The 27,327-nt window shown below is 39.3% G+C and overlaps 2 protein-coding genes across 6 annotated transcripts in view; both read right to left on the bottom strand.

Annotated features, from left to right (window-relative positions):
• Positions 1-999: 999 nt before the first annotated feature.
• Positions 1,000-3,903, bottom strand: LOC147166780 (transmembrane protein 233). Of its 2 annotated transcripts, XM_086087668.1 has the most exons (3): positions 3,334-3,903; positions 1,385-1,519; positions 1,000-1,297 (listed from the first exon to the last, which is right to left on the bottom strand). In XM_086087668.1, exons 1-3 carry the CDS (start codon positions 3,511-3,513, stop codon positions 1,280-1,282), a joined length of 333 nt encoding a protein of 110 aa, XP_085943794.1. In that variant the 5' UTR covers positions 3,514-3,903; the 3' UTR covers positions 1,000-1,279. The 2 variants fall into 2 exon arrangements, with proteins under 2 accessions (XP_085943794.1, XP_085943793.1); XM_086087667.1 differs by having other exon boundaries at positions 1,275-1,519.
• Positions 3,904-5,658: 1,755 nt separating this feature from the next.
• LOC147166779 (RNA-binding protein Musashi homolog 1-like) overlaps positions 5,659-27,327 on the bottom strand; it is a 28,645-nt gene continuing 6,976 nt past the window's right edge. The window contains exons 5-15 of one of the 4 annotated variants that reach the window (XM_086087105.1): positions 26,514-26,543; positions 21,917-21,958; positions 21,467-21,559; positions 14,716-14,764; positions 13,882-13,964; positions 12,920-13,037; positions 12,402-12,482; positions 11,807-11,863; positions 9,250-9,306; positions 8,745-8,899; positions 5,659-7,803 (exon numbers count right to left, since the gene is read on the bottom strand). In XM_086087105.1, the coding sequence (XP_085943231.1) occupies positions 7,762-7,803; positions 8,745-8,899; positions 9,250-9,306; positions 11,807-11,863; positions 12,402-12,482; positions 12,920-13,037; positions 13,882-13,964; positions 14,716-14,764; positions 21,467-21,559; positions 21,917-21,958; positions 26,514-26,543 (807 nt within the window). In that variant the 3' untranslated portion in view covers positions 5,659-7,761. The remainder of the gene's footprint in view (positions 7,804-8,744; positions 8,900-9,249; positions 9,307-11,806; positions 11,864-12,401; positions 12,483-12,919; positions 13,038-13,881; positions 13,965-14,715; positions 14,765-21,466; positions 21,560-21,916; positions 21,959-26,513; positions 26,544-27,327) is intronic. The other 3 variants (XM_086087102.1, XM_086087103.1, XM_086087104.1) reach the window with 3 other exon arrangements.

Below are 27,327 nucleotides of genomic sequence, written 5' to 3'. Positions count from 1 at the left end.
CTGCTCAAATTGATTTGTGATATTGCGTTTTAACAGCTAAAAACAGGTTTGTTTTTTGTTGTTGTTTTGTAACACCAAAGACACCATTTATAAAGGACTGTAGGGTACTGTATATTTTGTGTGTGTGGGGGGGGGGGGGTGCGTGCGTGCGTGTGTGTATAAAAATTATTTGCCATAATTGAGATATAATAAGGGCAAGGAGTGGGAATCTTCAGCTACACATCAGCTGGTTGCAGTTTGATTACTGATGCACATTGAGTCAATACAGGACTAAATGTCAAGTGGCAGCATTGGATCCTAAGGGCATGGCTAAAGCCCTGCTGCTGACCAAAATGTTTTGGGGAGAAAAAAAAAGGCAATTAGTTCTTGGAGGGATCCTTGTCAGCTTGCCAGTGATTGTCAAGGTCATTGTATCTAAGAAATTATTTATGCATTCCCTGTTCAGGAGTCATTCCGAACACCACTTTTTGTTCTTAGAATCACGTCAGCTTCACCCTGTGACAGTCTAGTCAACCAGAAAAGCACACAGGAAATCTGTTATATTTAGTCGAGGATATAATATGACATATCAGGCTACTGGAACATAGCTCAGCTAAGTTTGCAAGTTTGGCCCTGAAGCCATTTTAGTCTGCCAGGATGTGTGACGCTAATCAAATAGCACGACTGGAATCAGTTTTCTTTCACAAGGGATTGTTAACAAGTACAAATTTCTTCTGATGTTGACAGAGCCAACATAAATGCAAGGGAAGTTTGTTTAAAATTATGTAGCAAATACTGAGCTATTTACAAAAAAAAAATGCACGAAAATAATCGAGTTTGTATCATCTCAATTTATTTTTCTCTCGTCATTTCAAAACATAAAATATAAAAGTGCTCTCTCTCTATTTTATAGTGCAAGATATAATGCATATACATTTTAAAAATATAATCTACTATATAGTCAATAAAAGACCTTTGACAGACATGATCAACTTTTAGATAGTGTACACTCTAGGGCAGGCCAAGTCCTGACAGTATTTCTCCACTGTAAACAGCAAAAAGAGTGAAACAGATTTGCGGATTCACTTGCAAGCTTCCAAGTATTTCATTGTTTCTCATCAGATAATTAATTCAAACCTTAAACTCTTCACTTGTCTATATGGCGAGTGTGGAAATCAACAGGATGAGATGTATGAATGTAGTCCCTCCAGTTCTTTTAAACCATTGTAGAGGTCGTCCTACATTCAGCAGTTTTGTTTGTCCTGTTCAAGTGCTCCAAAAGTCTCTCTCTCGAATTACCTCAGACCAAATGATTCATCTGGAACACAAACACAAAGAAACACGTTGCCTTCTTCTCAAACAATATATTTGCATGCAGTGCATGTCAGCTAAATAAAAATCTTACGGTGGTGAAATGCACAGTACAGATGATAGTGATGATGAGTAGGCCGATGATGAAGGAAGCAATAGCGACATAGAGAGCATTCTTGCCCAGACGCCTTGAGCCATCATAGTCACCGTTGTAATAGCTGTGCCTAGACTGAGGACCAAACACAAAAACTTTATGCTAACATTTCTGCATTATATATAAATACGAGGACATTGTTTAAGATTTGCTAAAAAAGAAAGAAAGAAAGAAAGAAATAAATGAGAACTTTAACTTTAAAGGCAGTGATTCTTAACCTATGCACATTCACTGAACCCTTCTTTACTGAAAAATCTAATCAGATTTTTTTCCTCAAATTAAAGACATAAGTACAGGGTTCACTGGTGAACAAAATAAAGAGAGCCGTTTTCATGGAATCTGGCTACCTTCACATTGAATTCAGAAAGCGTTGTGTTTTTGTATTCCTCATCTTTATGCAGCATAAAGAAGTGTCACTTTAGTTTTGCTCAATAGCTAGTTATACTGGCCTACAATTGCTCAACTTGGCAATGCAAATCATGCAGTTAGAACTCTATATTTATATAGCACTTTAAAAGAACCACCGCGGTTTTCTTAAGATGGAAGCCAGCTGCAGCAGATACAATATAAGCAGCAGAAGCCCCAGAATTGAACCCTTTGGAACACCGTTCGTTCTGTTATACATGTGAATTCATATTGCACATATTTGTCTGACCACTTTGCTGTTTTGCTCAACATAGTAGTTAGTATGACGGGATTAGGATAATACAGGAATCATCTGACATACCATCGTACCAGGTAAAAGTTAACTGGTGAGTACACCAAATTTCAGATAGGCCAAGCAATCTAGCGTGATCACCTGTAGCCATTGGCGGCCAAGAGGTGTGTATATATTAGTATTGTTCCAATACAGTTTTTTGGCCCCCGATACAGATTCTGATGTTTTAAAGTATTGGCCAATACCATACCGATACCTAGTTTGTTTGTTTTTTCTCAACATGAAAAAGCTGCCCTGCCATTGGTTCAGAGCATTCAAGGGCCAATAGGATATCTTGGTTCGGCATGCAGTGAACATGTCACACATCAGTGTGGAGGCCTTTACAAAAAAGAAGACATATTTATTTCAGAAAGCCTTCTAAAATTGTATATGTTTTTCTATTTTGCTGACGGTGGATGACATTGATTACAAACCTGCACTTTTTAAACTTTTTCTTTAATTTACTTGACACGTAGCACTTTGAGATTTCATTGGAAATGTAAAGTGCATTACAAATACAATTTGTCTCTCTCTCTAAAAAAAAATACAATTTGCTATTTCCTATTATTATTATTATCAGTGAATGTCGTGCACGAACAAGGCACAAGATGCTCTGAATCCAAAGTCTCATATTACTGTCGGGAAAAAGTAATATCGGCTTGTTACTTGTTAGTACTTGCCGATGCCGATACCTCTGTTTTAATGCAGTATCGGGGCCTCTCCCGATGTCGGTATCGGATCAACACTAGTATCATCACACATTATCGGGTGTGTAACTTAACCTCCGCGGAACCCCTGAGGGTTTGATCGAACCCAAGTTAAGAATACTGGTCTACGGTGAAAATAATTAATTACTCTAATACAATGAACTGGGACCTCCAAAGTTAGTACAAAATGTAATATTAGGGTAAAACATGTGGACACAATTGTTGATAGTATTGAAGAAGAAGAAAACACAAACGAATGAAAATCAGGCATTTTGGGGTTATTCGAAAACATAATAAATAAATAAATTAATAAAGAAAGAAAGACATAAACTGCTCTGAAACCAATATCATGCTATAGTTTTAAATCTCACTTTCACTAGATTAATACAATCAGAAAGTTAATTACAAAGTCTACACCCTTGTGAGAATAGAGCAAGAAGTATGTGTAATGACACAATGAAATTTTTTTTTCAACCCATACATACCATGATAGAGAAGACCAGAGCAACAACGTTGACAGGATATGCAGGACAAAAACAAGTAAAGATAGTTAAAATAAGGTAACTTTTAAGCGGTGGTTCCTTTTCCTCTGTTGAACTGTTATCACAAAAGTTACTTTCACTCAGTGAACTTTTCACCTCCTCGTTTAGCACTTCCAGAGCCATTTTGCCAGAAGTCAAAGAATAGGTCACAGGAGGAAAAACCTCACCTCAGGGAGGACATTTACCAAATTTAAAGTCCAGCGATCCTGACACGAAAAGGTTGACGCTGCAGATCTAAGTCTTGTGTTGACGATTCTAGCCGTCTTGTAACATAAAACTTGAGAAGAGAGGGTGCAAAGGAAGGGCGAGGAGAGAAGGGTGAGGATCACTAACCCTCTTGGCCTCCATCCAGTAGAGATCCAACTGTTTACTACACCAACACTTCACACAGAGCACCAGCAGCACAGGGAAATAGTCACCTATTGGTCTTTTCTAGGAATGTAATGATATTCAAACGTCACAATATGACACGATTGTAAATCGAGTGGTGATTAGTGTGGGTCTTATTAAACGTCGGTGGCCAAAACATCCATCCATCCATCCATTTTCTGAATCGCTTAGCCTCACGAAAGTCACAGGCGTGCTGGAGCCTAACCCAGCTGGCTTTGGGCAGTAGGCGGGGTACACCCTGAACTGGTTGCCAGCCAATCGCAGGGCACACAGAGAGAACCTGGCCAAAACATGTCTAAATTAAATTAAACTGTACTGATACACTAACCACCAGAGGGTGTTGGAACAGCAAGCATAAAAAACAACCTGTCCTTTTTACCAGATGTGATGCTCTTAATATCATAAAATGACGATAACGATCTTATGACAATTTTCATGCCACTGTTTAAAGGTGTATTCAAGGATCTTTTGTCGCTGCGACTTCTGGGTGGATCATCTTAACCATTGGTTCTCGATCCCGTCAATCTGCCGTAACGACATTGTGCGTGCTCATTCCTAGCTGCGTATGCGCACTTTTAATGTTTGTAGCATGTAGCCGCTGAGCTTCGGATTCAACCATTCATCGTTGTAGCTCCACAGATCTCACCGCATACTTTGAAAATGGCTGAGAGCCGCAAGAGGACATCCATCTATGAGACTGATGAAGATGATGATGAGCTTGAACGTTCCCAACATTTTTACTTGAAAAAATCTGGTAACGTTTTCCTCCTTGTAAAACTAAGAATTTCTGAGTGCATCAACATTTACTAAGCTTTTTCAAGTAGATATTAGTGGTGGGCACATTGATCCAAATATCGATATTATCGATCTCAAGTCAGTATCGATATCGGATCGATACTGGCACTATAGTATCAATCTAGTTCAGTTTGGCTCTTTTATGCACTGCTGCGGTTTGGTCAAACAGAAAACAGGCATGTCACAGCAGGCACAAGCAGACTTGCTGCTGCTCTACCTCCTCCCCTCCTGTGTGACTTAGTATCTCATCTTTGTAGTAGATTGCCTGAACACATACTGTATTGTACTTGAAAAATAATTTGTTTTGTATGTTGTTTTATATATATATATATATATATATATATATATATATATATATATATATATATAAATATTGTTATGGTTGTAATGTTTCTGGAGGGAAAAAACATTGAAAAGCATGTTCGCTTTATCAACAAACACAAAAACACTAGAATGTTAAAAATTGATTGTGATTCAGCAATTCCATGATACAGCTATCTTAATTGTATATATACATATATATTAGTGTTGTTCCGATACCGTTTTTTGACCCCCGACACCGATACCCAACTTTGCAGTATCAGCCGATGCTGATACCATACCGATACCTGTGTTTGTTTTTTTCAGAGAAAGCTGTCCTGCCGTTGGTTCAGAGCATTCAAGGGCTTATAGGATATCTTAGCTCGGCATGCAGTGAACATGTCAGACATCAGTGATAGCAAGACACAAAATGCTGCATACAAAGTACTATATTAGTGTCAGAATTAATGGAATTGGCATGTTACTTGTTAGTACTCACCTATATATCCCAGCATTTTTGAAAAGTATTGATATTGGTATCGGCGATACTGGCCATGTCTTTACTTGGTATCAGAGTGATACCAAAATTAGCAGTATCGCACACCACTAGTAATTATCAGTCCCTATTTTTAAAAATGTAGGCGTTTACCCCGGACGAGCATGAGAGCTGGTAGGATGGTCTTCCACATGGCGCATGGTCAAAAACTGACAGACGAGAAGATCCCTGAACACACCTTTTAAGTTTCATGGTGAAAACCAAAAACAGAAGAAACCACACTGACATATACTTTAGAATAATTTATTCAGATTTCAAAATTGAAATTATCTCAAGTTGGGAGGGGGGGGGGGGTAAGAAAAGAATTTCTGTAAAGCTTAGCAGGGCCATCCCGAATCTTGATGACCTTGTGTAAGGCGCTACAAGCTCAACTCAAAGCACTGGCCCTTTTCCTGACATCAACACAAGAAAGATCGTCAATATACAAGGGGAGCAAGGTCTCAACACTGAAAAAAATATATACTTTTTTAAAAATCTGAAAATAAAGTCTTAATGCCGCAAGGTTATCCACACAGTCCGCCTTTAACAATAATAGCACTATCTTCATTTGTAAGGTACAAAATAACTTATTGCTTTATTGTAAGTTAAAAAGTTACAGTGTAGGTGTCCAGCAGTAGTTTTTTGTGTCATGTCCCAGATGGTCTGACAGGAATGACTGGCTGGATGAGGAAGTGGCTTCGAGTGTCTTGCTATGCTCAACATGAAACAAGGCTGAACAAACAGGTCACTTGTTTTTTTTGCACATGTTGAATTTGTTCCAGCGTTTGACTTTGCCTTCCAGCCAGCGTTTGCCTCCATCGAGGCCCTTTATCAGAGCCGACTGGGACCAGACCCTGTTACATTTCATGTTCCCTGCCCAAATCCCCCTCCACCCAAGATTACATGGAGCAGCAACTGTATATAATCAACAATTATGTGGAGGAGCACAAAGCCATGAATACAAAATAAGAGATGGGAGGGAAGCAGTGAAACAAAATGGAACAGGGAGATCATATACGGGCCAAATACGGGCAACCATTGGTTGCCAAAAGTCATTCCATATCATACTTTGATGTGGACTCGCTCACACACACTTAAGACGCATTCACATGCACCTTCAATAGTGATAAGAGAACAGAACATTATTGTGATGTTTTTTTTACATTTGTTTCTCAGAGAATGTCCTTCATTTATTTTCACGGTGCTTCCCCGTGTAAAAACATCAAAAGGGAAAGAAATAAAACGTGAATGGCTAAAAAATAATAATAATCCATCAAGTCAACCCCCCACAACCCAACAAAGCCCTGATTTTTCCGGTTTAAAATTACCCCATCAACATTTGCTCATTGAGAAGTTTTCATGCAGATGCAAGAAATCGGTTTCACCACTATTGAAAAAAAAAAAGGGGGGGGGGGACATAGCTGCTGCTTCCAAAAAAGCATTAAAAATATGATGACTTTGAAAAAGAACCAAAATGCCAGACATATTTGTCTCATCATCGACAGTGCCACACTGCGTCAATGCTGGAGAGAAATGGCCAATAACATACACAAGAGCCTCCTACACAAGTAGTGAGATGACCACATATCATTTCATATAGATGACTTCCAGTGAAGGAGAAGTTGACCCTCTCCAAACCAACCAATAACATGCCAGCTGGTTCAGTAGTCCTTCACCCGCCCTTCCCCTTCATCCCAAAAGTCTATGTACAATATCTTACAGGAAGACAGAAAAACATTGCTTTAAAACCAATAACAGAATAAAATACCTCACAGATTATCATAGTATGTCAATATTAATAACAATATTACAAAGGTTTGTTTTTCAAGACTATCAAAATATACATTTTTTTCCCCCATATTTCCATGATGCTTAGAAAAATGACTTGTCGTTGTTTTGTTCTTTGTATGTTAAAAAGGATTTTTGAGGGAAACGCTTCGTGCCCGGTGTGTTTTATCGGAAACAGCTCTCAAGGATTTCATGATACAACATAACACAGTGAGGTACAGTAGAAATTAGAAAAAATAGTCCTCTGTGGCTTTGTCAAAAATGACAAAGGTTTCACCAGAGCTTTTTTTTTTTTTTCAGTTTCAAAAGAATATTGGTGGGGTCAAATGAAGATCCAGATGAGGACACACTGGGATATTATGTTCATGTGAGATTAGTACAGCAAAAACAGAGTTCAGGTTTTTCAAAAGATATTCAGTCGGTGGGTTTAGCCACAGGACAGCCAGGTGGAGCTGCAGCCAGCCAATCAGGTTGTGCCGTCAAAGGACACTCAGCATTTGATTGGCTCATCAGCAGAAGAGAAGCCCCCCCCCCCCCCCCAACCATCTATGACCTGAGTCATCTCAGTGGTAGCCATTAGTGAACGCAGTAGCAATCAGAGGACCCTGAAGAAAAATAAATAAATAAATAAACAGATTGAATGCATACCTGTTAGCGTCATAAATAAACACCAGCATTCAGGCATGTTAAGTGGATATAAAAAGTCTACACACCCCTGTTCAAATGCTAGCATAATAAGATAATAATATGAAGCACTTTTTTCTCCCACCATTGTGACTTACAACCTTAGTCTAACTATGCGCAATGGTGGAGTATCCGTTCTTTTGGGAAACGAGTGTTTGCGCCATTGTGGGAGTGAACACAGCCGACTTGCTTACTGGCCAATGGAAGACATTCCTCTCATTCCCCTCAAATTCAGCACAGGGGAGGCACAGTCTAAATAACAGAAGCATAAACAAACTCGCTGGAGTTCATGCAGGAGATTGATGTACGCAAAGTACATTTTTATAAGGAACTGCAAGAAGATCCCCAATTGTGAATGTCACTAGTCACTATGAAGTGGGCACATTGAGACCACCTTGCACCCCTAATTGTGTGTCCGTGAGGAATAATCTGCATGAAAATCAAAACACACCCGTTTTTATGCCCGAGCGCATGTGCACTGTATACAAAAATGAAAAATTTAGTGTTTTTTTAAAAGAACAGTGAGCAATTATTGCCACATCAAGCTGTGCCACTGAAAGACTCTTTCTCAAAAATGCACAGTGCTGTAATATAAGCCAAAAGTGCTGCAACAAAGTATTAGCTTGAGATGGTACATATATGCAACCAGGTTATTGTTCTTTTTTTTTATTGTTCATTTTTTTTATTCTTCCCCTTGAAAGTTTTTTTTCATTTGAGTTGTACAGTTTGCAGGTCACACTGCTGTTGAAAAACCATTTTGAACTGATTTATCTTTCTTGTTTATTCCACATCACAATAAACCTGGCATTTGATTTGTGTAGACTTTTATATCCACTGTCTTCAAGGAGAAGTTGTGACGTACCCCTAGACCATGGCCGTACCCTGTGCTGGGGGCGGGGCTAGCCGCGCTGATGTAGCCGCTTACTCCTGAGTCCTGATTTGCTGCAGCGTACAAATCAGCCATTGGTCCAGGACTGCTGGTACTCAGAAATCCAGCTGTGCGAGAAGGGGTGGCGCCTGGGCAGCAGAGGAGATAGGTCAAGCTTGTACATTAGGGTCTACTGCACTCATCTACAAGTGTTTCGTTCAAAGCAAGGCCTTAAAACAGGAGTAGGGAACCCGGGTCCTCAAGAGCCACTGTCCTGCCTGTCTTCCATGTCTCCCTCGACCAACACAGCTGACTTGATGAACAGGATCGTTATCAGGCTTCTACAGAGCTTGCTGAAGAGCTGATAATATGAGTCAGCTGTGTTGGGGGAGGGAGACATGGAAAATAGGCGGGACAGCGGCTCTCGAGGACCAGGGTTCCCTACCCCTGCCTTAACCCATGCTAGTGCATAGACTTAAATTCCCTGCCACGTACACACCTCTAACGACTGCTGCTGCCGCCGCTGCCATTGGTCCGTATGCAGTCAAGGGAATAGCTAAAGGTGACGAAAACAACACACAGGAAGCTTAAACTGTGGCTCAAATATTAATCCATCATCAGATTTAAATAAAACCGAAACCAAATCAAGCATTGGTTTCTTACAACACAACAATGTTGAGGAGTATGTGGTTTCTGAGTGAAAGGTGCAAGTACTAGTCACGCTCACTAGGGGGCAGTATGAAGACAGCTACAACTACTTGTTCTCAACATTTGGGCGGGCCTGGACCATAGACATCTTGAAGAACACTAGATGGCTCGGGCATGCTGTGAGCAAATGAGAAGTATGTGGTCATGGGGCGGCCATCTTTGGACAGAGCTGTACGATCACTCATAACATTACAGTCAATGGAGCACTGACTTTGAAATAACTGTATATTGCTCAACTCTCCCAAATTCTCAACCGGTTTTCATTTTTGTTGTTGGATATGACACAAGAGATGACACAAACAACTACTGCTGTGTTTTTTTCCCCTCTAAATCATAATGTTTGTGATCCGTTTTGTAGATCCGGCAGGAATTCAGTGAGTTATGAGTATTTCCGTGGGTTTATCACCCATCTTGGCACCAACTGGACAGTGAGCAGTCCCGTCCTAAAATGGCCGGCCAGTGACGCTGCCGAATAGAAGATCTGCCTTTAGCCCTCTAGTGCTCCTATAGATATCGATGTCCTTGACTCCCTGCATATTTTAAACCCTGAGGACCCTATCCTATGCCAATCTGGGGTTTAGGGGTGCAATTAAATATAAACCAACTGAAACGTTTGGGGGCCTCATAATTTGTTATAATATGAACCCTCCGGCACTGGCCTTTTAATTATTCCAAGAGTCAGGACACACACATACGGGGAGGTATCGTTCCAGTTTAAGGCCCCCGACTGTGGAATAGCCTGCCGGAGAACCTCAGGGATGCAGAGAATGTTGATGTTTTTAAATAATTCGCTGCAATTGACGGCTATAGACGTCGAACGATCGATTTTTACGAACAGGATGAAGACACACCTTTTAAATGTAGCTTTTACCCAAGATGTATTTTATGTACTTATTTTATTTATCTTAGCTTTTATTTTATGTATAACTAAATCTTATGTTTCCTGTTTTTAAATGCCTGGGTCTTTTATTATTTATGTTTTGAACATTTAGCATTTTATATTATTATTCTTTTACTATGTTCTTTTTATAGTTTTAGCTTGGTCTCATATTCTTAAAAATGATCATAGCCTGGTCATTTTACTTTTCCAGTGTTTCTTTAGAGGGAGCCCTCTGCGGAAGAAGCTGGAGTTGGGTCTGCAGCCGCAGCTTATGGCCCTCTCCTGGCGCAAAGGGCTCCCTGAGATAGCGTTTTCGTTGCTAGGTTGCCCTTTGTTGAGCCTTAGATCGTCTGTTTTGCTTTGTTTTTAATGTTTGTTTATGCACTTTTTTTTATATATGAAAAGTGTTACAAATAAAGATTGATTGATTGATAATATCTAAAGAATGCAGATCATGTTAAGTAACTTTAACAATGCAAATAGGAACGAGATCACTTAATAAAATAAGAAACAAATTAAAGATGTGAAACAGACAGAATTAGAGAGAAAAAAGTCCTGGAACATTCTGTAGTTTAGGTAAAGATCTCAGTCATAGTTCAATAAAATAATTCTGTTTCTATTAGTGATGGGTGAGTACCGATACCAGGTATCGAGCTGATACCCGGCCTTATTTCAAGGTATTGGTAATCGCGATGGTGGCCAATACTCTTGTGGCCGTTTTACGATAAGGAACTAGAAATTAGAAGAATAGAACATTTCATGTAATTTGAAAGAAAAATGCTTTATTGTGAAATAAAGGTCTTACTTTTTAATGATCTGTCATTGTTTTGGGAGGGAAATTTTATGTATCAAAAGTATTAATGGTATCAGTACTTGGTATTGTTATGGTTTGTTGACGACTCAAGAGTTGCGTACTCGTACTGGTATCGGTCTGGAAAAAGTGGTATTGAACATCCCTAATTTGTATCAATGCCATAGTATTATTTTTAAAGGATTTTTTTTTTTTCACTGAACCTTTGCAGTTACACCAATGACCATTTGGGGTCCACGGACACATTGTGGAGAAACACTGGTCTACTCTAAAAGCTGAGCCAGAGTTAATTGTACATTCTGTTGGTCACGGGAAGCAATTTCCACAGAATTAACATGCTGTACAAATCTATCTGATCATCCTTATTTGAAATAGGGAGAATAGATGCTTAGGACGGGACGCTTGTTAAAGCCAATATCACATCAAGTTAGTAAGTGTGAAATAGTTCAAAACCTGTAGGATTATACATTTAAGTCATTTTTTATGTCAAGATCTTTCCCTCATACACTCATCAAATGTAAAAGATGTACAATATGGGACCATAACTCCTCTTTGGGTAGCAATACTGATCAGGGATCAGTTTATGATTTAAGTCAGCAGTGAGTCAAACATTAGGATTTGACTTTTAGCTGTTAAATATACTCGGTACCTACTGACCTGTCAGCTCAGGGGGGTGGGAAGATGTCAGGAGGGGGGTCCTCTCTAAATGGAATTCTAGAAACAGAGAAGGTCAAGAGAGAGCGCTCTGTAAATACAGTCACCATCCACAAGCCGCACTACAGAGCCACAGCGGGACACGGACATCAGGACGAGAGCACAGAGCATAACATTTTACGTGAAAACATCTATTGTGGGACAAGGCAGGAAGGTGGGAACAGAGGAAGAGGAGGCGCCATTCAGCCAAAGGACATAATGTTACATAAGTCGACAAAATAAACAGAGCAAAAGATTTGAGCTGAGCCAAGAGAAACTGAAGACAGTCCATTTTCAGGACATTTGTAGAAGTTTATGTTGAATGGTGTTAGAAGTGACCGTAAGCGACCACACACTCCACCAGAGGCTCGTTTATGTTAAACTGGAGCATGTGTGTGTGTGTTTGTGCGAGCGTGCATGCTTACACGGCCTTCCAACACATTTCATGACCTCAGTACTCTTTACAGCTGAATCAACTACATGCCACAACCCGCATCCTTTGGCTTTTCTTCTCTGTGACTCGCTTGTGCAAAGTGAAAAAGGGTGTACACACACTCACCTGGGAACTGGTAGGCGTAACCAGGCGTAATTCCAGAGTAACTACGGCTGGTGTAGGTGGTAGTCTGGAAACTTGGGTAGCCTGTCGGCAAAAAAAAACAAAAAAACAAAAAAAACATTAAGTAATGATATGAGGACAATATGTCATGTGCTATTCCATTTTGCGAACATTTATAAGTCAATACTGCTGGTCCAACCACAACTCTAACTGTCCACTAGAGGGAAGCAAACAACTGCTAACCATTTCCTTTTTAGTCCATCATGCTCTTTTCCAGTGGGTGACCTCTAGGTGCATTGTTTTGTTTTGTTTTGTAGGTTAATATGAAAAACAAAAAAACAAAGAGGAAAGAGGATTGTTTTTCATTATTATTATTATTAGATAGCTGTATATTTAAAACAAATGTGTTTCATAATAGGACAAGTGGGGAAACAAACATACATACATACATTTTATATACTGCTTATCCACATTAGGGTGCAAGTGCAAAACACCTCCAAGGTAATTCAAGTTAGTTTTACCAAGCATGCCGATGCCCAGCATGAACGCGTCCATCCCATAGGGCATCACTCTGGATCGACCTCTGGCTGAACTTGTTGGCGTCATCACCTCCTTTGGCTGTGCTTTCTTACACTCGACCTACACCACACAAGTAATATCTGTTCAGTGATGCTAAAATGAAATTACAAAAGCAAGCTAGTTAAGAAAATCTGCACACACAAATATAAAAATCTTCCAAACACGCATTTTGACGTACAATATTTTCACAATCCAACCAGGGCAAGATGAGCAGTATGGGATATTCTGCCTTTGCAAGCACATTTGATTGATATTGTCAGCCTAGTATGTTTGTTTATTTTTTTTACGATCAGGTAAATGTGTATGTGTATGTGTTTAAATGAGAAGGACAATATTAATATACTTAAACTGTGCATTAAGGATGCACAAATGTGTATATATATATATATATATATATATATATATATATATATATATATATATATATATATATATATATATATATATATATATAATACAAAATACACACCAAAAACACAACAACAACAAAAAAGAGTTATGAGCGCAATTGTATGGTGAGAAAATGCTTAATGCTCACAAAATCCAAAATACTGTGGCAATTATTTTGACATTTTCTGAGTTTTAAGTGGACATGGGTAGAGATGTGCATGTGAATTTTGGATAGCATTTCCGTGTCATTAAGTGACGTTTAGATGTTGCACATGTACAGTTGTACTTAAAGGTTTACATACCCGTGGATTAAAATAAAATACTATCTAACATATTGCCAGACTAATACCTCAATGACACTGTGCATCAAAATGTATAACACAAGAACGATTATTATCAAAGCAGAATTAGGGCTAACTCTAAATACATGAATAATATCCGCGCAGTTGTACCTCATATTGTGGGTTGTTTGTAAATGTACTGTAAGTGCTTCGGTGTGTTATTTCTTGCCTACCATTTTGTTGTTGATCTCGTGGAAATGAATCTCACACACTTTCTCGACCACATCTTCGTTCTCAAAGGTGACAAAACCAAAGCCTGGAAGACACAAAAAACACTCTTGTAATGTCCTATTGGCTGCTAAAAAAAAGAGTGGGAAAAGTAGAGATTGTCATTATTAGCATAGGCTTCCGGAAAACGAAAAAAAAAAAATCACGATTAATTTTGACGGTGTTAAATATCTCAAGTCTGATGAGCCGATCGAACAAATCTGAACAGGAAATGGGTCCCAATCTTGGTCGCAAGGAGGAACAAGACTATTATAGACTGATGATATGCAGACAGGAATAGACTGGACAGGAGTGACGGCCGTCCATTAAAGCTGTCCTCACCCTTCATCACAACTTTTTTCTAAGGCAGGGAGGCAGCAACATGAAACCAACGTCACATTGCTCCCCTGTCAATCCGCTGTTGTTGATGTGGTGGTTCTTCAACACCTGAATTAACCTCTACCGGCGACACCCCTTTCCCCCCACTCGACTCATTTATATTACTGTACCTCCTTGCTTCTTTCCTTTTTTTCCTCCTTATTCCTCACTCATCTCATTAAGTTCCATCCTCTCCTGGAACCATTCTGACCCTTTATTGCGACCCTCAGCGGGTGCAGCACTTCACCCTCGCTGGGAGAGGACGGAGATAAATGAAGCAGGGAGGAGTAGAAGGTGGAAAGGCACATGAACATACCTGGAGATTTTTTTTTTCTTATTCTCCCTCGAGGACTTCTGATAAGGTCCTGCACACCAATTACTTTAATTTGTGTACGTGTGGGTGTGTGATACTCTTAACGCACCTCTGTGTCTGTTGGTTGTTTTGTCGAACATAAGCATGGCATCGTCAACCTGTGAGAACAAAGCAAAGACTTGGATGGGCTTCAACGTCAACACACACACACACACACACACACACACATCATTACACAGCATGGGGTGCCATTGTCCCTCTTTAGCATTGGAGCAAGAGGGGAAAACAGATGGAGAGGGCGCAGGGACAGGGAGGGGTGACAGGTGACAAAGGAGAAAAGATAGAACGAGGTCCAAAAAAGTGATGACCGCTCTGTGTGTGCGTGTGTGTGTGTGTAACTTGAAATCCACACTTTACGGGACAATCAGGACGATCCACGAATAATCACAAGATACTTCAGGAAATTCTTCCCGCTTTTATCCTCTGATTCGTTCACTTGCTACTCGTCTTTGTCTACAAAGTTTACAATTGCCTTGGAGACGGTGTAAAGAATTCCAATTAGAAAAACACGGCTCCCCCAACCTCATTTCAATAGGAGGAAAGGGGGAGCAAAATGAGAAACTGTAATGCTGAATAGCGTGGTGAGCAAAAGAGAAGAAAGTTTTGACTGAACATGAAAAATTTGCTGACAAACACTTTACATCTGAAAGAGAGTGAACAAAGTGAACAAGAGGCTTTGTCAACATTCACTCCTTTTCTTCTCCTTCTCTCTCTACTTTCCTCCTTTCCCTCCTACACTGCTCTATTCATATTCCTCCTCCTCCCCTTTTTCACCACCACTTCCCCCAACCACCACCAACCCGCCTGCCCTTTGCTGGCAAGAGAGTTTTGAAGCTTCTGACGGTGTCGGGACCACTCATGTAGTCTGATCTTAAGGGCAGGTTACAAACGGGTTCAACTAAAACTGAATTGGTTGCTTGTTTTTACATTATTCAGACCAGAAACTCACATTTTAAATTGCGCTCCTATCTGACCCAGAATCTGTTGTATCAACTATAATCTCACACATAAACGCAGACTCCCTTTTCTGCAGCATGCTACTCATGACTAATCATACACACCAATCAGCCTGTTAGCGAACTAGTTGGAATACTTGGTATGGCGCACCGCAAGCACATGCTATGAGCTGCGCTTGCTAGCTAGTGCAGCTAAACATCCTCCCATGGTACAGATCCTGTCCTAACTAATCCTGTGGCAGCAATTATACAACACTTCTATTAATAATTTTTATCATTAAAGGCAGACAAGGAGTAGCCTAAACACACAACACAGTGCAAGAAAGAACAGAAGACACCAATGCTAATCGCTAACCTAATGTAACGCCAAAGAAAAAGTGCTTCAGTGTACAATACATTTTTCACAGAAGAAATACATTAAAGCGGAAAGCAACCAGCTAGGAACAGCAAATTAGCAGGTAAATTAATAAGTGGCTAGATAGAAAATAATAGTAGGGCGGCACAGTAAGCAGACACCACCAAAACCCGAAAATGAATCAGTTACGTCGGCCAGTCCAAGGCCTAGGTCAAAAGTACATAATGTCATATATTAAATATTTACAATACCAGCTATTAATTTGCATTCGTTCGCCTTATTTTGAACCCTAGAATGCTGACTTATAAGATCTGCTTTAATTAATTTAGCTTTACTAAGGGAATATATTTGTGTTATTGGTAAAATGTATTGGATTACACAAAAGAGAAAACATTGAACATGTAAAATAGCATATCATTTAAGCGTAAAATTTAAAACATTTTTGTTTAAAAAATACAATAGATTTTAGTAAACATATTTAAGCAGTAGTTGCTTTATTGAACCAGTTTTAAAAAAAAACTTGAAAAAAGACTCAGACTTCGTAGTGTCCTTACATTATTAAATAAATACTATTTCCTTTTTTTGATGATATATTGTAAAAATCTGGCATATTTGTAAATGTTACTGTAAAAACTGAATATTGGCTTGGAGCTTGATTTGGAAAAAAAAGAAATTCATGAATCGAATTGAAATCACATATCTGTCAGATAAATCCCAATTCAATCTTTACCTGAAATCATCCCGCTCTAGTAGTAGCATTAGTGCTTCTAACGCATCTGAATATGTGCATTTTTTATGCATTGTCACTGTGTCCAGCAGTGTCATTGCTTACTTAGTACCTGCCAACTGAGGGCAGTGTTTCTTGACAAAAAAAACTACTTGCATGGTAAGCAAATTTGTGTTTTCAATTGTTTTTGCGGGTCAATGGGAATCATTTGGCCAACAATGTCATTTGTAGGTGAAAAAGCAAAGACATGGCCTGACTGTGTTGTAGTCACATGGTGACACAGGTGGAAAATGACTACATGTCTATTTTCATTAAGCTACAACAGCACTGAAACTCAAACCAGTGTAACGTGAGTGGCATCGGAATGACCAGGCCGTCTGATTTCTATCCGTTACTTCAGATGATGAACACACTCGCCACGTCTGTGTGTTTGTCCCAACACATTTGAAAAAGTTAGATGTGGTGATGATGGAAATGGAGAGGACCAAGGTTGCTTCTGCAGTCTCCATGACCCTTTTGACACCCATCTATCTCAATATAGCACCCCCTGCCATCACACAACTCCCCCCGTCCCGCAGTCCTTCATTGAGTTTATTCTGTTCTCCCCTACTCTACATTCTCCAAAACTCAATGACACAGCAGAGAGCCCAGGGAACAGGACAGTAAGTAGACAGCTGCAAGCCAACATGTTATCATAAGACTAGAGTTACATGAGCAGTTTGAGCCCCTATTAGCATCAGAAGCATTTATGCTAGGTTAGCATGACATGCAGATTTTTATACGGAGGCCAAATTCTTCACAAGAACACACAAAAGTCTGAGATGGAAGCTAAAATGACATGGTGACGATTAATGTAAAGTAAGTATAGTAAACCATTGAATTCCAACAGAAGACAACGGTGCACTCTTACGTTAAAGTAACTTGTCACGTGTATGATCTTATGCTGCGGTCGCACACCAGCTCCTTGCCCTTGCCAAACCCAATAAAAAGACGATCTCCAATGTCCGCTACCCAGGGTGCTGTAAGACAATCTGATTGGATAGCTGTGGGAGGACTGAGATTGTCTTAGCAGCAGCAGCTCAGTCTCTAACTACTCATTGCTACACCAGCGTCATTATTCGCAAGAAGATTGAGACGTGACAAGATGAGGGTCGCCTGAAAAGTAGTCATCAATAGTATTCCATTTTTCTATATATGTGTAGAACAAGAATTCAACAAAGGCTATGTTTACATGCATTCAGTAATCCTTTCAAAACCAGAATAAATGTGCAAAAACCCGAATAAGACCCCTGTGTTTCCCCTTTCTACCCCGAATATTTGGTCATACAAACGCGAACGAGGTATCACCTTTTAACTGAACTTTTCTGCACACGCGCTATTCGCAAGGAATCTTGATCTTTTCAGTATTGGAATTACTTGTACGCAAAGCGGCCATCTTACGTTGCCACTCGCTAAGGGAGCTTAACTTGAATTAATTTCTCTGTGACGTTTTCATGTTTTTTTCTGTTTCTACGGCTAAAATACTACAGTGTGTATGGACACAAATGCGCCACCGGAAATACATAAACAGGGGTAAACAAAAATAGTGAAACATAGCGGCGGCGTAATGATGTGGTTTAGATCAGGATATTTATACGGGAGTAACTCTACCCACTCACTCATGTAAAGGGGTTATCCCAAATGTTTTAAAAATAATTTTGACCTTAAGCCGAATATTGATTGCATGTAAACGTAGTCATAGTAGATTATAAAGGGTGGCGTTCAAATATTTTTTCCCCTGCTCTCTCCTCCCATCTTCCTCTTTCATCCTTGCACTCGCTCTACGGACAGCTCTCTAAACAGGCCAGCAGACAAAGTGTTCAGTCAAGCCTCCTAATTGCTGGCTCATATGGGTGAGTGGAGTCCCAACTTTTCCCGTCTGCCCTGTCCATGCTGCATTATTCTTTATCTCTGCCATTCTGTTCTCCATCGACAACTAATGTGTATCCAGGGTTGTGATTCTACTCAAGGATTTTTGCAGTCATTTTGTCTCTGTGGTGCTTTATAGAGAGTTCAGTGAGGAATGATGAAAAGCCTGAAACGGGGATTTCCTTTAGACCATAACTGACTGTGTGAAATGTTAATGATTGAATTACTTAACTTGTGAATTTCAGTTCAAAACAAATCTCAGATCATACAGCAAAAGGAAGTCTAAACTCTACTTTGGGTCCAGGCAGATTACAGAGAGCTTTCACCTTGGGATTCAAACTCACGTACTGAAAGTCTGAATACAAATATGGCCGCTACGGTTATACAGGCTAGAATATTATATATTAACATACAGGAGCTAACATTTGTTCAGTATGGATCCCGCAAATCAACACCCATTTCCCTCCACTCTGATAAAGCAGAGTAGCATAGATGTGCTTTCAGAAGTACTGTATGTTTAAAGAAACAAATTTGAGTATGCATCAAAGAGTTACAGAAAATGCAGTGCATTCTGTGTTTTCTTTTTGAGGCGGCGCCACAGTATGAAAATAAACAGGACACTGAGTCCCACTCCATCCCAACCTGCACCTTGTAACCAGGCTCAGATAATAAACAAGAAATACCTCCTGCTCAGCAGGAATGCACTGTGGGATTGGCGCTACGCATGATACAGCTTCAGTCTCATGTGTCCAAACAGTTCAAATATTCCCGTATTCTGGGGAGTCAGCGCTGTCTTTGATATAAAGAGTGTGTAACCACCAGGGAAAAGGGATTCGTCTCAGAGCTGCAGCCATTTTTGGGAATATTTAAGAAACCATGACACAACACAAGTACCTGTGAAAGGAGTTAGCACGTCACATGTAATCCAGATTGACTGCAACCCACAACATGACGAATGGTATGTTTTCAAGTCAACAATCTATCGGAAATCCAACTAAAAACACTATAACATGTATGCCAGGCCAGTAGAAGGAAATATCAGTTTGTAAAGAAACTCTTATGAGCAATTTTGCACTGGCTGTTTATCCTCTCAAATTATCCAATGGTGTCTTTTGGTGTCTCTGTTTACACGGCAACAACCAACTAAAAACAAGAATAAGGTGTGTCCAAAATGAAACTTGAAAGAATAACAATGTGCATGTGCACCAACTGCTTATCCAAAAAAGTGCACATTTGAATTGTGTAAGTACTTCTGGAGAACAGCTATGTAAGTAGTTTGACGCAGGTGTGTAAATCTATGTATAAAAAACAAAAACATTAATGACAGAGAGGTGCTGAATCTTAACATTATTTACATAATGACAATCAGTGTACTGCAAAGTCCTTTCGTCATCGTAGCCCATATTTTGTTTTCTCGCAGTTAAACTAACATTAAAGTGAAACTAAGGCTACAACTAACAATTACTTCAGTAATTGATTAATCTATTATTTTATTGATCAATCAATGAAAAACGTGTAAATTTGCATCCCTTTTTTCAAAGCGAAAATAAATTATGATTTTTTTTCCAAAGTAAAAGCAATTTATTTTGGTTCAAAACAAAGATAATTCAGCAGCTTTCATGGAGGACTACAGAAATCATTGAATATGTACTGTCAAGGAGCTGAAATTCTGAGTATTTGGACAACTGGGAAATAAAAAAGATAGCCAAACAATTCATTGATGATCAAAAATTACGATCGATTAATTTGATAACTCTCTAAGTGAAACTATTCTACTATTTCATCGGCACTCCAATGACCATTATTTGAAAGCAATACTGTGCAGCAGGTTTGATATTTTAGCGTCCTTTACAAACGTGTACCCTACGGAATAAACAGAACTGCTTGGTGGTTAAAAAGGCCTTAGACGACTTCATATGCCTTAAATATGCTTACAACCCTGACTCATATGCCAAGTGAGACAAACAACATATTAGGCCTTTAGCACAAAACAATGACCAATTTTAGGTTATTTAGCAGACTTTATGACAACAGAGCCCAGTAAAAAAATTTGGATCACTGCCAGTTCTACCCTCTTTGTCTACACAAATGTATGCAAGCTCACCTCAGCTCAAAGCCAAAACTGTGCCACTGTCACACACGCCTCTTCCCAGTCATGCAAATGCACACTTCTCAACCCAAAAAAACACAACAACACTGGATTACTGAGGGACAATGGGTAAAAGCAGGTCACCACAGCAACAAGCTATGTGTGTGTGTGCGTGATGGAGAAACGCATCTGCGGTTTCAGAGTTTTGGGGTAAAATGTGATGTGTTTTGTGTGTGGCGGGGGGGTTAAAGAAGCAGCTGTTGCATTTGGTTAGTTAATACAGTAGAGAAAAGCCTCGAGTCCTTAAAGAGTCTCAGCCCCGCACCCCCGCCCAAAATACACTCAGCCAAAAAGTAAAAAGTAAGCCCTTACTGCATGCAGGCTGGATACTTTGGTGCATTTGGCATTTTCCCCTCCACCATTCAAACTCACATTTCTTCCTCACCATCTCAACATTCCTCCTTTTCTCTGCTCTTCAACCCTTCCGAGTTCCCCTCCCTCTCGCTCTATGGGGGGTTGCTTCTTCCCTTTCAGTCCCCCGCCATCTCCCTCACCCTCCCCTCACGACTTTTCTCCCCTCTTCCTCCCTCTCTCTAGCCACGCATCTGTCTCCACAGCATGTTCGCCTTGCACCACATTTCACTCAAAGAAGCCGTACACTAAGTGAGATGATTAAAAAACAAAACAAAAGATCAGCCAAAAATGTTAGTTATCACAGGTGTGCAGTCTACATTTTCGAATTTCCAAGATTTCTTTTTAGCTTACCTTTCCAAACTGGTCAAAATATTGCTTCACGTCTTCAAGGGTGGTGTTGACCGTCAGTCCTCCAACAAAGATCTTCTTTGTTCGGGTGACCAACTAGAAGCACACAAAAGGAGCACAGCAATGTTCTATTATCCAACTTTGTTGCTTTACTTTCTGTTTTTGAAAACATTCAGGCTAAATTTGCTCAATTTGAGCTGTGTGCACAGGTGAACACGTGGTGTGTGTCCATTCATATAAGTGCGCAAATATGTCAATGTGTGTGTGTGGGAGAGCTGAGGCCGATGGTCAGGGTGGGGGAGTGCGGGGTCGGGGTGACAGGGTCACAGTGTCAGGCTGGTCAAGTGGATTGCCGCCCCTCCTCCATCATGTGACCGGTGCTAATCCGAACCAATCAGAGCTGAGCGATTACGGGCCACACATGACATCACTCCGCCTTCCATGCAAACTCACCTTAGGCTGAGCACGGCGAGGAAAAGCCACTTTTGGGTCGATCTGTGCGGGAGACAGGAGGGAAGATGGCTTATATTTAGTCATATATACAAAATGGCAAACACTTTTTCAGAGTACTGATTGACATTTTATCTTATTAGTAAACTGTGATTGCTATGTTTCTACTGAAGCAGCAAACTAGTAGTGTATTTGATGCTTTTGAGTGGCTGACATCCCTCACATTGTCATTATTTGAGGAAGCATTTAGTCATTTGTAAAAATGTGACGCTAATTTCCATAGTGACCTTAGTCTTTACCTCTCATTGACATTGATTTACTCTTAATATACGGTGTATTAAAATTGTGAATTTAAGTCAGAAGATGGGCCAAAAACCTAAATCACGGTAAAGACAAGTGAGTAAGCAATGACTAATTTTGTATGCAATAAATCATGTTGATATTTCATTGACAAAAACAATCTGCTGACATGTTGTACAGTATTGATAATGAAAATAATTTCTAAAATTGTAATCTAATTATTTGGGAGTTGGAATGTGTAGCGGCAGTAGTTTAAACAGAGAAAATATCTGCTACATATTAAGCCCAAATTCCTATTCCTACCTTGGCCAAATTTGACTCAAAGTGAAGTGTATTTGTATCTTCTGGTTGGAAATCAGACAATAAAGTCTCCAAAGGTTCTAAAAATACATTTTCAAAAATATTCTGCATTTTTATTTATTATTTAAAAAAATTACAGTTCTGTTTCATAGGGATGTTCAATACCACTTTTTTCAAACCGATACCAATACGAGTACACAATACTTGAGTAGTTAAATCACTGATAGCAATACAAAGTACTGTACTGATACCTCTAGTATTATTTTGATGCATAACCCCCCCCCCCCCCAAAAAAGAAAAATGACTGATAATTTTAAATAAAGACCTATATATCCCAATATAGCATGTTTCCTTAAAATTGCATGAAATAAAAGACAATTTTCTATACTTGTCATTTGTGATTTCTAGTTCCTCATCGTAAATCGGCCACAAGAGGCCGTCGCGAGTACCGATACCTTAAAATAAGGCCTGGTAATGGCCCGATACCAATGCCTGGTATCAGATTCGTAACCCTGACAATATTAAAGCGGAAGTCAACCCAAAAATGTTTGGAGGATACCCTATTAAGTTATTCAAAATTTCATTTTAACTTAAATGTTGCTGTGGTACAAAAAGCTAAAATAACAGGACATTATTACTTTTTTTCTCAAAACAAAATTTTTGGGACCCTTAAAATGCATATACTACAATTGAAAGTTTTTGCGTGTCAGGAATATAAAAATTAATTAATCTTCCAAGAGTGATCAGTTCTCCAAGAAACACGCTGCAGTTAAGTCACTGAGCGCATATGAAGGGCAACACGTCCAAAAATAGAACATATGCTAATGCTCAAGTATGTATGTATAGTAGACCCTTGTTGATGCAAGCTCCCCAAACATCCAAACACATGGGCGTGGTGAACAAGATACACATTAGGGCTTGAACACATTGGCTTAACTGTAATATTCTTACTTTCGTATTAATAAACAAATTTGGCGTGACACCAAACTTGTCAAGAGTCTAGCATTGTGGAATTTAAAACATACATGCGTGTAACATTCTGATTTTCAGAAGGATTGCTCACACTGACAAATCCAGACAACCTCCATTTAGGATTAACAAGATTTGATGTATCCATATTTTGCCCCTCTGGAATGTTCGAGCAGTGGTCAAGGTTATAGATAAAATTAGAAGCAAATGAGTTTTGAATGAGCTGGCGTGTAATAATGCTAAATATGCAAAGCCCGGTCTGGCATTTTAAATTTGCGTGGAATCTTGTGTTATTCTCACTCAAGCCAACAAGAGATGATTTTTAGGTCACAGAACCTTGTAGTGTATTAAGGTCTTAGGCTTCCATCTTTGTTCTAATAATTGGATGTGTGAAGAGAAACCCCTTGTGTCTCACACAGGCGTTGAATTTATATTGGCAGCCAAAAGGAGCCTATCAAACAGTCAGACAACGCGCACTCGAATGCGCAGGATACGAGAGCGAGCAAGCTTTTCTTCAATATTCAGACAATGTATTCATCTCTCTCCTGTGATAATTCCTGTCTTCTGATGCCAACACTTCAGATCAAAATATCCTTGGAGGACCTTTGAGTGTCTTTGCGGCCACTTGGAGAGCACAAGCCTGGGTAACTACCATGCAGCAGCAGTGCCCTTGGGAGGGATTGCCGGCCGACTTTGCAGCTTCAAGTAAGACAAGGACAAGAAGCGTTGTGTCACCTCCAGCTGGTCCGAGCCTAGAGACAGCGTACACCAAGGTGACAAGGACACGCACTATTGGCGACAGGAAGTGACCACATGACATTCCTTCCAGTATTTCAATCTGACATTTAACCTAGGATTACCAGCTTTACGATTACATGTGCCAAGCAGCTCCTTATCTTGCAGAAGATGCTCTCAATAAATAAACCATCCTCCTCGATATGAGTGATCGGCGATTACAGATAGACAATTTTTTTTTTACCAATATCGGCATCTGTCTTTTTTTCTTTTCTTTTTTTTACTAAATCTGACAGGCAAAAAGAGACCAGTTTAAAACTGTGATAACTTCAGGGAACTTTTTATGTGGTGTTTTTATAGATCACTGGATAAACATTTCACCAGATTCAATCTGTTAATTTATTATAAAAACACATAAAATATTTATTCTTCATAATTATTTACTATTATCTACAATTTTACTAATTATCTACAATTTAGTATATCCCTGTTGCACCACTTAATATTTACTTAAATCCATGTTATGAGGCTAGCAATTAGCCATCTAAACTAAACAAGCTAGTAAGGTACACCAGTAAAATTCTAATGAAAATATATATATATGTTGGGGAATTTTTTTATTTTATTTTTTTTTTTTTTTCAGGTAATACCACATGTCCAAATATGACTACTACATACCAGTTGCTAAAATGGTCAATAAAAGTCTCAAATTGGTTATTTCTTGTTGATCACACCATTTTCATGAAATGGGCATCAATCAGATAAACTTATCCATTAATGACCCTCACATTTTTTGTTAACTTCATAAGAGATTCTGCTGACCCTCAGAACTCTCTGCACCTGAAATTAAAATTAAGATACAGTATGTGAAAGTAACCCATTTCAGTTGTTTACTGTAGAAAACTAGAGGGAGCTATTTATGTTTAAGTTTTCATTTAACTTTTTAAGACATGGTCCTCCCTGAACTTTGCTAAAAAATTTAAACAAAGATTTTATAATCAAGATAAAACAAAAATGCAACATTTTGCAAACCTGAAAAGTGGTTCGATTAAAATATGTTTAAAGACATTTCAAGAGTTTTTTTATGCCAATATCCTTTTTTTTTATATGAATATCATCTACAAATATTGATTATCGTCCTCCTTGACTACTAATAATCAGCATCGAAATCGGCCCCAAAAAAAAAAAATATATAAACATATTGGTCTACCTCTCGAGTGGTTTGACAAAAATGACCCAAATTTCAATATGTAACTATATGGAGCAAAGGTCACACGGAACTCTGATGTGTAACACGATAATAGAATAAGTAAGCTGTGTTGATGTGAATGTAAGACAAAAGTTTCCTATTGGAAGAGAGAGACCACGCAGCAATGTTTCTTCATGGCAAAAGTGCTAGTGAAAAACCCAACAATTTGTAACCAGCGTATTGCAGGTTGGCGTATCCGAAGAGAGGAAATAGACCCCATTATTTATTTATTTTAATTGTCACAGGAAATACCACATTTATTTGCATCTTTTAAATGTAATGATACAGTGCAGGCCTCGGATATTAATGTAATTTGTTATGAGCCTTTGACTAAATTTATTCTAAATAAAATTAATAATAAATTTCATTACTTGTTAATTTTAGTGGGGTTGGAAAATCTCTCTCTGAATGTACTCATGTATAAATGTAACTTAAATGATAAGAAGCACTTAGAGTAAAAACAGCCTACAATACAGATGGTTACTGTACCAACTATGACTAGGTTAGGCCTAATGCATCTTATTGTAGTGCTACTATGGCTACTACAGTCATGACATGCTGTTAAAAAATCATTCCACTCCAGCGAGAAAACAGAATGCATCTAACATGTAATTTCTACGACTGGTTGTACTCAGAGGAAGGCTATGATGAATGAAAACTAAAGCATCTATTAAGATTGCTGAATTAGCCTTGAGGAAGACAGACAGGCCACAAAAGCAAAAGTAAAATGGCTTAGCCAGGTCACTGTTTGCAACACTCAGAAATAGCTCTTCACATCTTGAACAGAGAGGCTTGACATTTGAGAAGTGTCTCGACCATGTAACAGTTAACTAGTGAAAATGTGTCTAATCGTGTTCACTGTGAGAAGAAAGCAATTCTTCAAAAGAGTTATAACTGAGTGTTCTCGTAATGCTCTGACTAACACCCTGCTTCATAACACCCAACCTGTGCTCCAACTATGCAGCAAAGTGACAGCAATATGATTTCTGTTCTTTTTTTTTAGTAGCTTAGCTTTTAAGACTAATCTACAACCAATAGTCACCTCACATGGCCCAGCGTGTTCACCAGTGTAACAGACTGAAAAACAAAAACATTTTTTTTTAAATATAGCCTCAAACTAATGCATAAAATACCTGGTGCACCAAAACAAAACAACTCCCATCCGCTAACGTAATGGGTAAAATAAAGATGGGGGAGTGAATAAAGAAGAAAACGCACGGGGAGAAAGAGAAAGCATTCATTTGGAAAACAGAGTCGGCTCATGAGAAAGTGGGCCTGTCCAGTGTAGCGGTGCAGCGGGGCCGTCCCAGCAGGCAGCCCCTCTGATTTCATTAATTAACAGGACAAAGAGTACAAAACAGATGGGCCCGTAGAGGAACTAGGGCTCCCGTGCTACCCCCACAGGCCCACATACTGGAGTATATACATACACAAGCATACTGATAATGTAGCACCAACATAAGCACTAACGTACATACCCATGCTTTGACACGCTCATTACTGTACCTCCACAAGTATCGTGCGAGCAACTTCTTGTAACAAAACGGCAAACAAAAGGCACCATTGTTTGCGTTATTATCACGTTTAATCATAACAACAAACAGCTAAGGGCCAAATGAGAGAAAAGTGTAGAGAAAGACTTGGTCTGTACCCAGCAGGGTCAGTCTGCACACAGTGCACAGCTCAACAATGGCACAAGTAATTAGTTAACGAAGCTTACTAGGAGGGCCTCCGCCCCAAATATACCAAACCAAACCCCTATGCCACTGTGAGCCAATAAGATCCTTGCTTTGCCAGGCCGGGCAATCGGGCATGCGTGCTAACGATGGTGTGTGCATGTAGCGCCTGGATCCACTTTCAC

This window comes from Leptonotus elevatus, chromosome 10 (genome assembly GCF_054856555.1).
Source record: "Leptonotus elevatus isolate MCC_2025b chromosome 10, RoL_Lele_1.0, whole genome shotgun sequence".
Taxonomy (NCBI): Eukaryota; Metazoa; Chordata; class Actinopteri; order Syngnathiformes; family Syngnathidae; genus Leptonotus; species Leptonotus elevatus.
This window is presented reverse-complemented; position numbering and strand designations above follow the sequence as displayed.

What these genes read in the sequence shown, in the direction of transcription:
- LOC147166780 (XM_086087667.1), bottom strand. Translation starts at nt 3,513, where the DNA reads ATGGCTCTGGAAGTGCTAAACGAGGAGGTGAAAAGTTCACTGAGTGAA. An exon ending in CTCTGGTCTTCTCTATCATG is followed by an intron (nt 1,520 to 3,333) that starts GTATGTATGGGT and finishes TTTGGTCCTCAG; the next exon opens with TCTAGGCACAGCTATTACAA.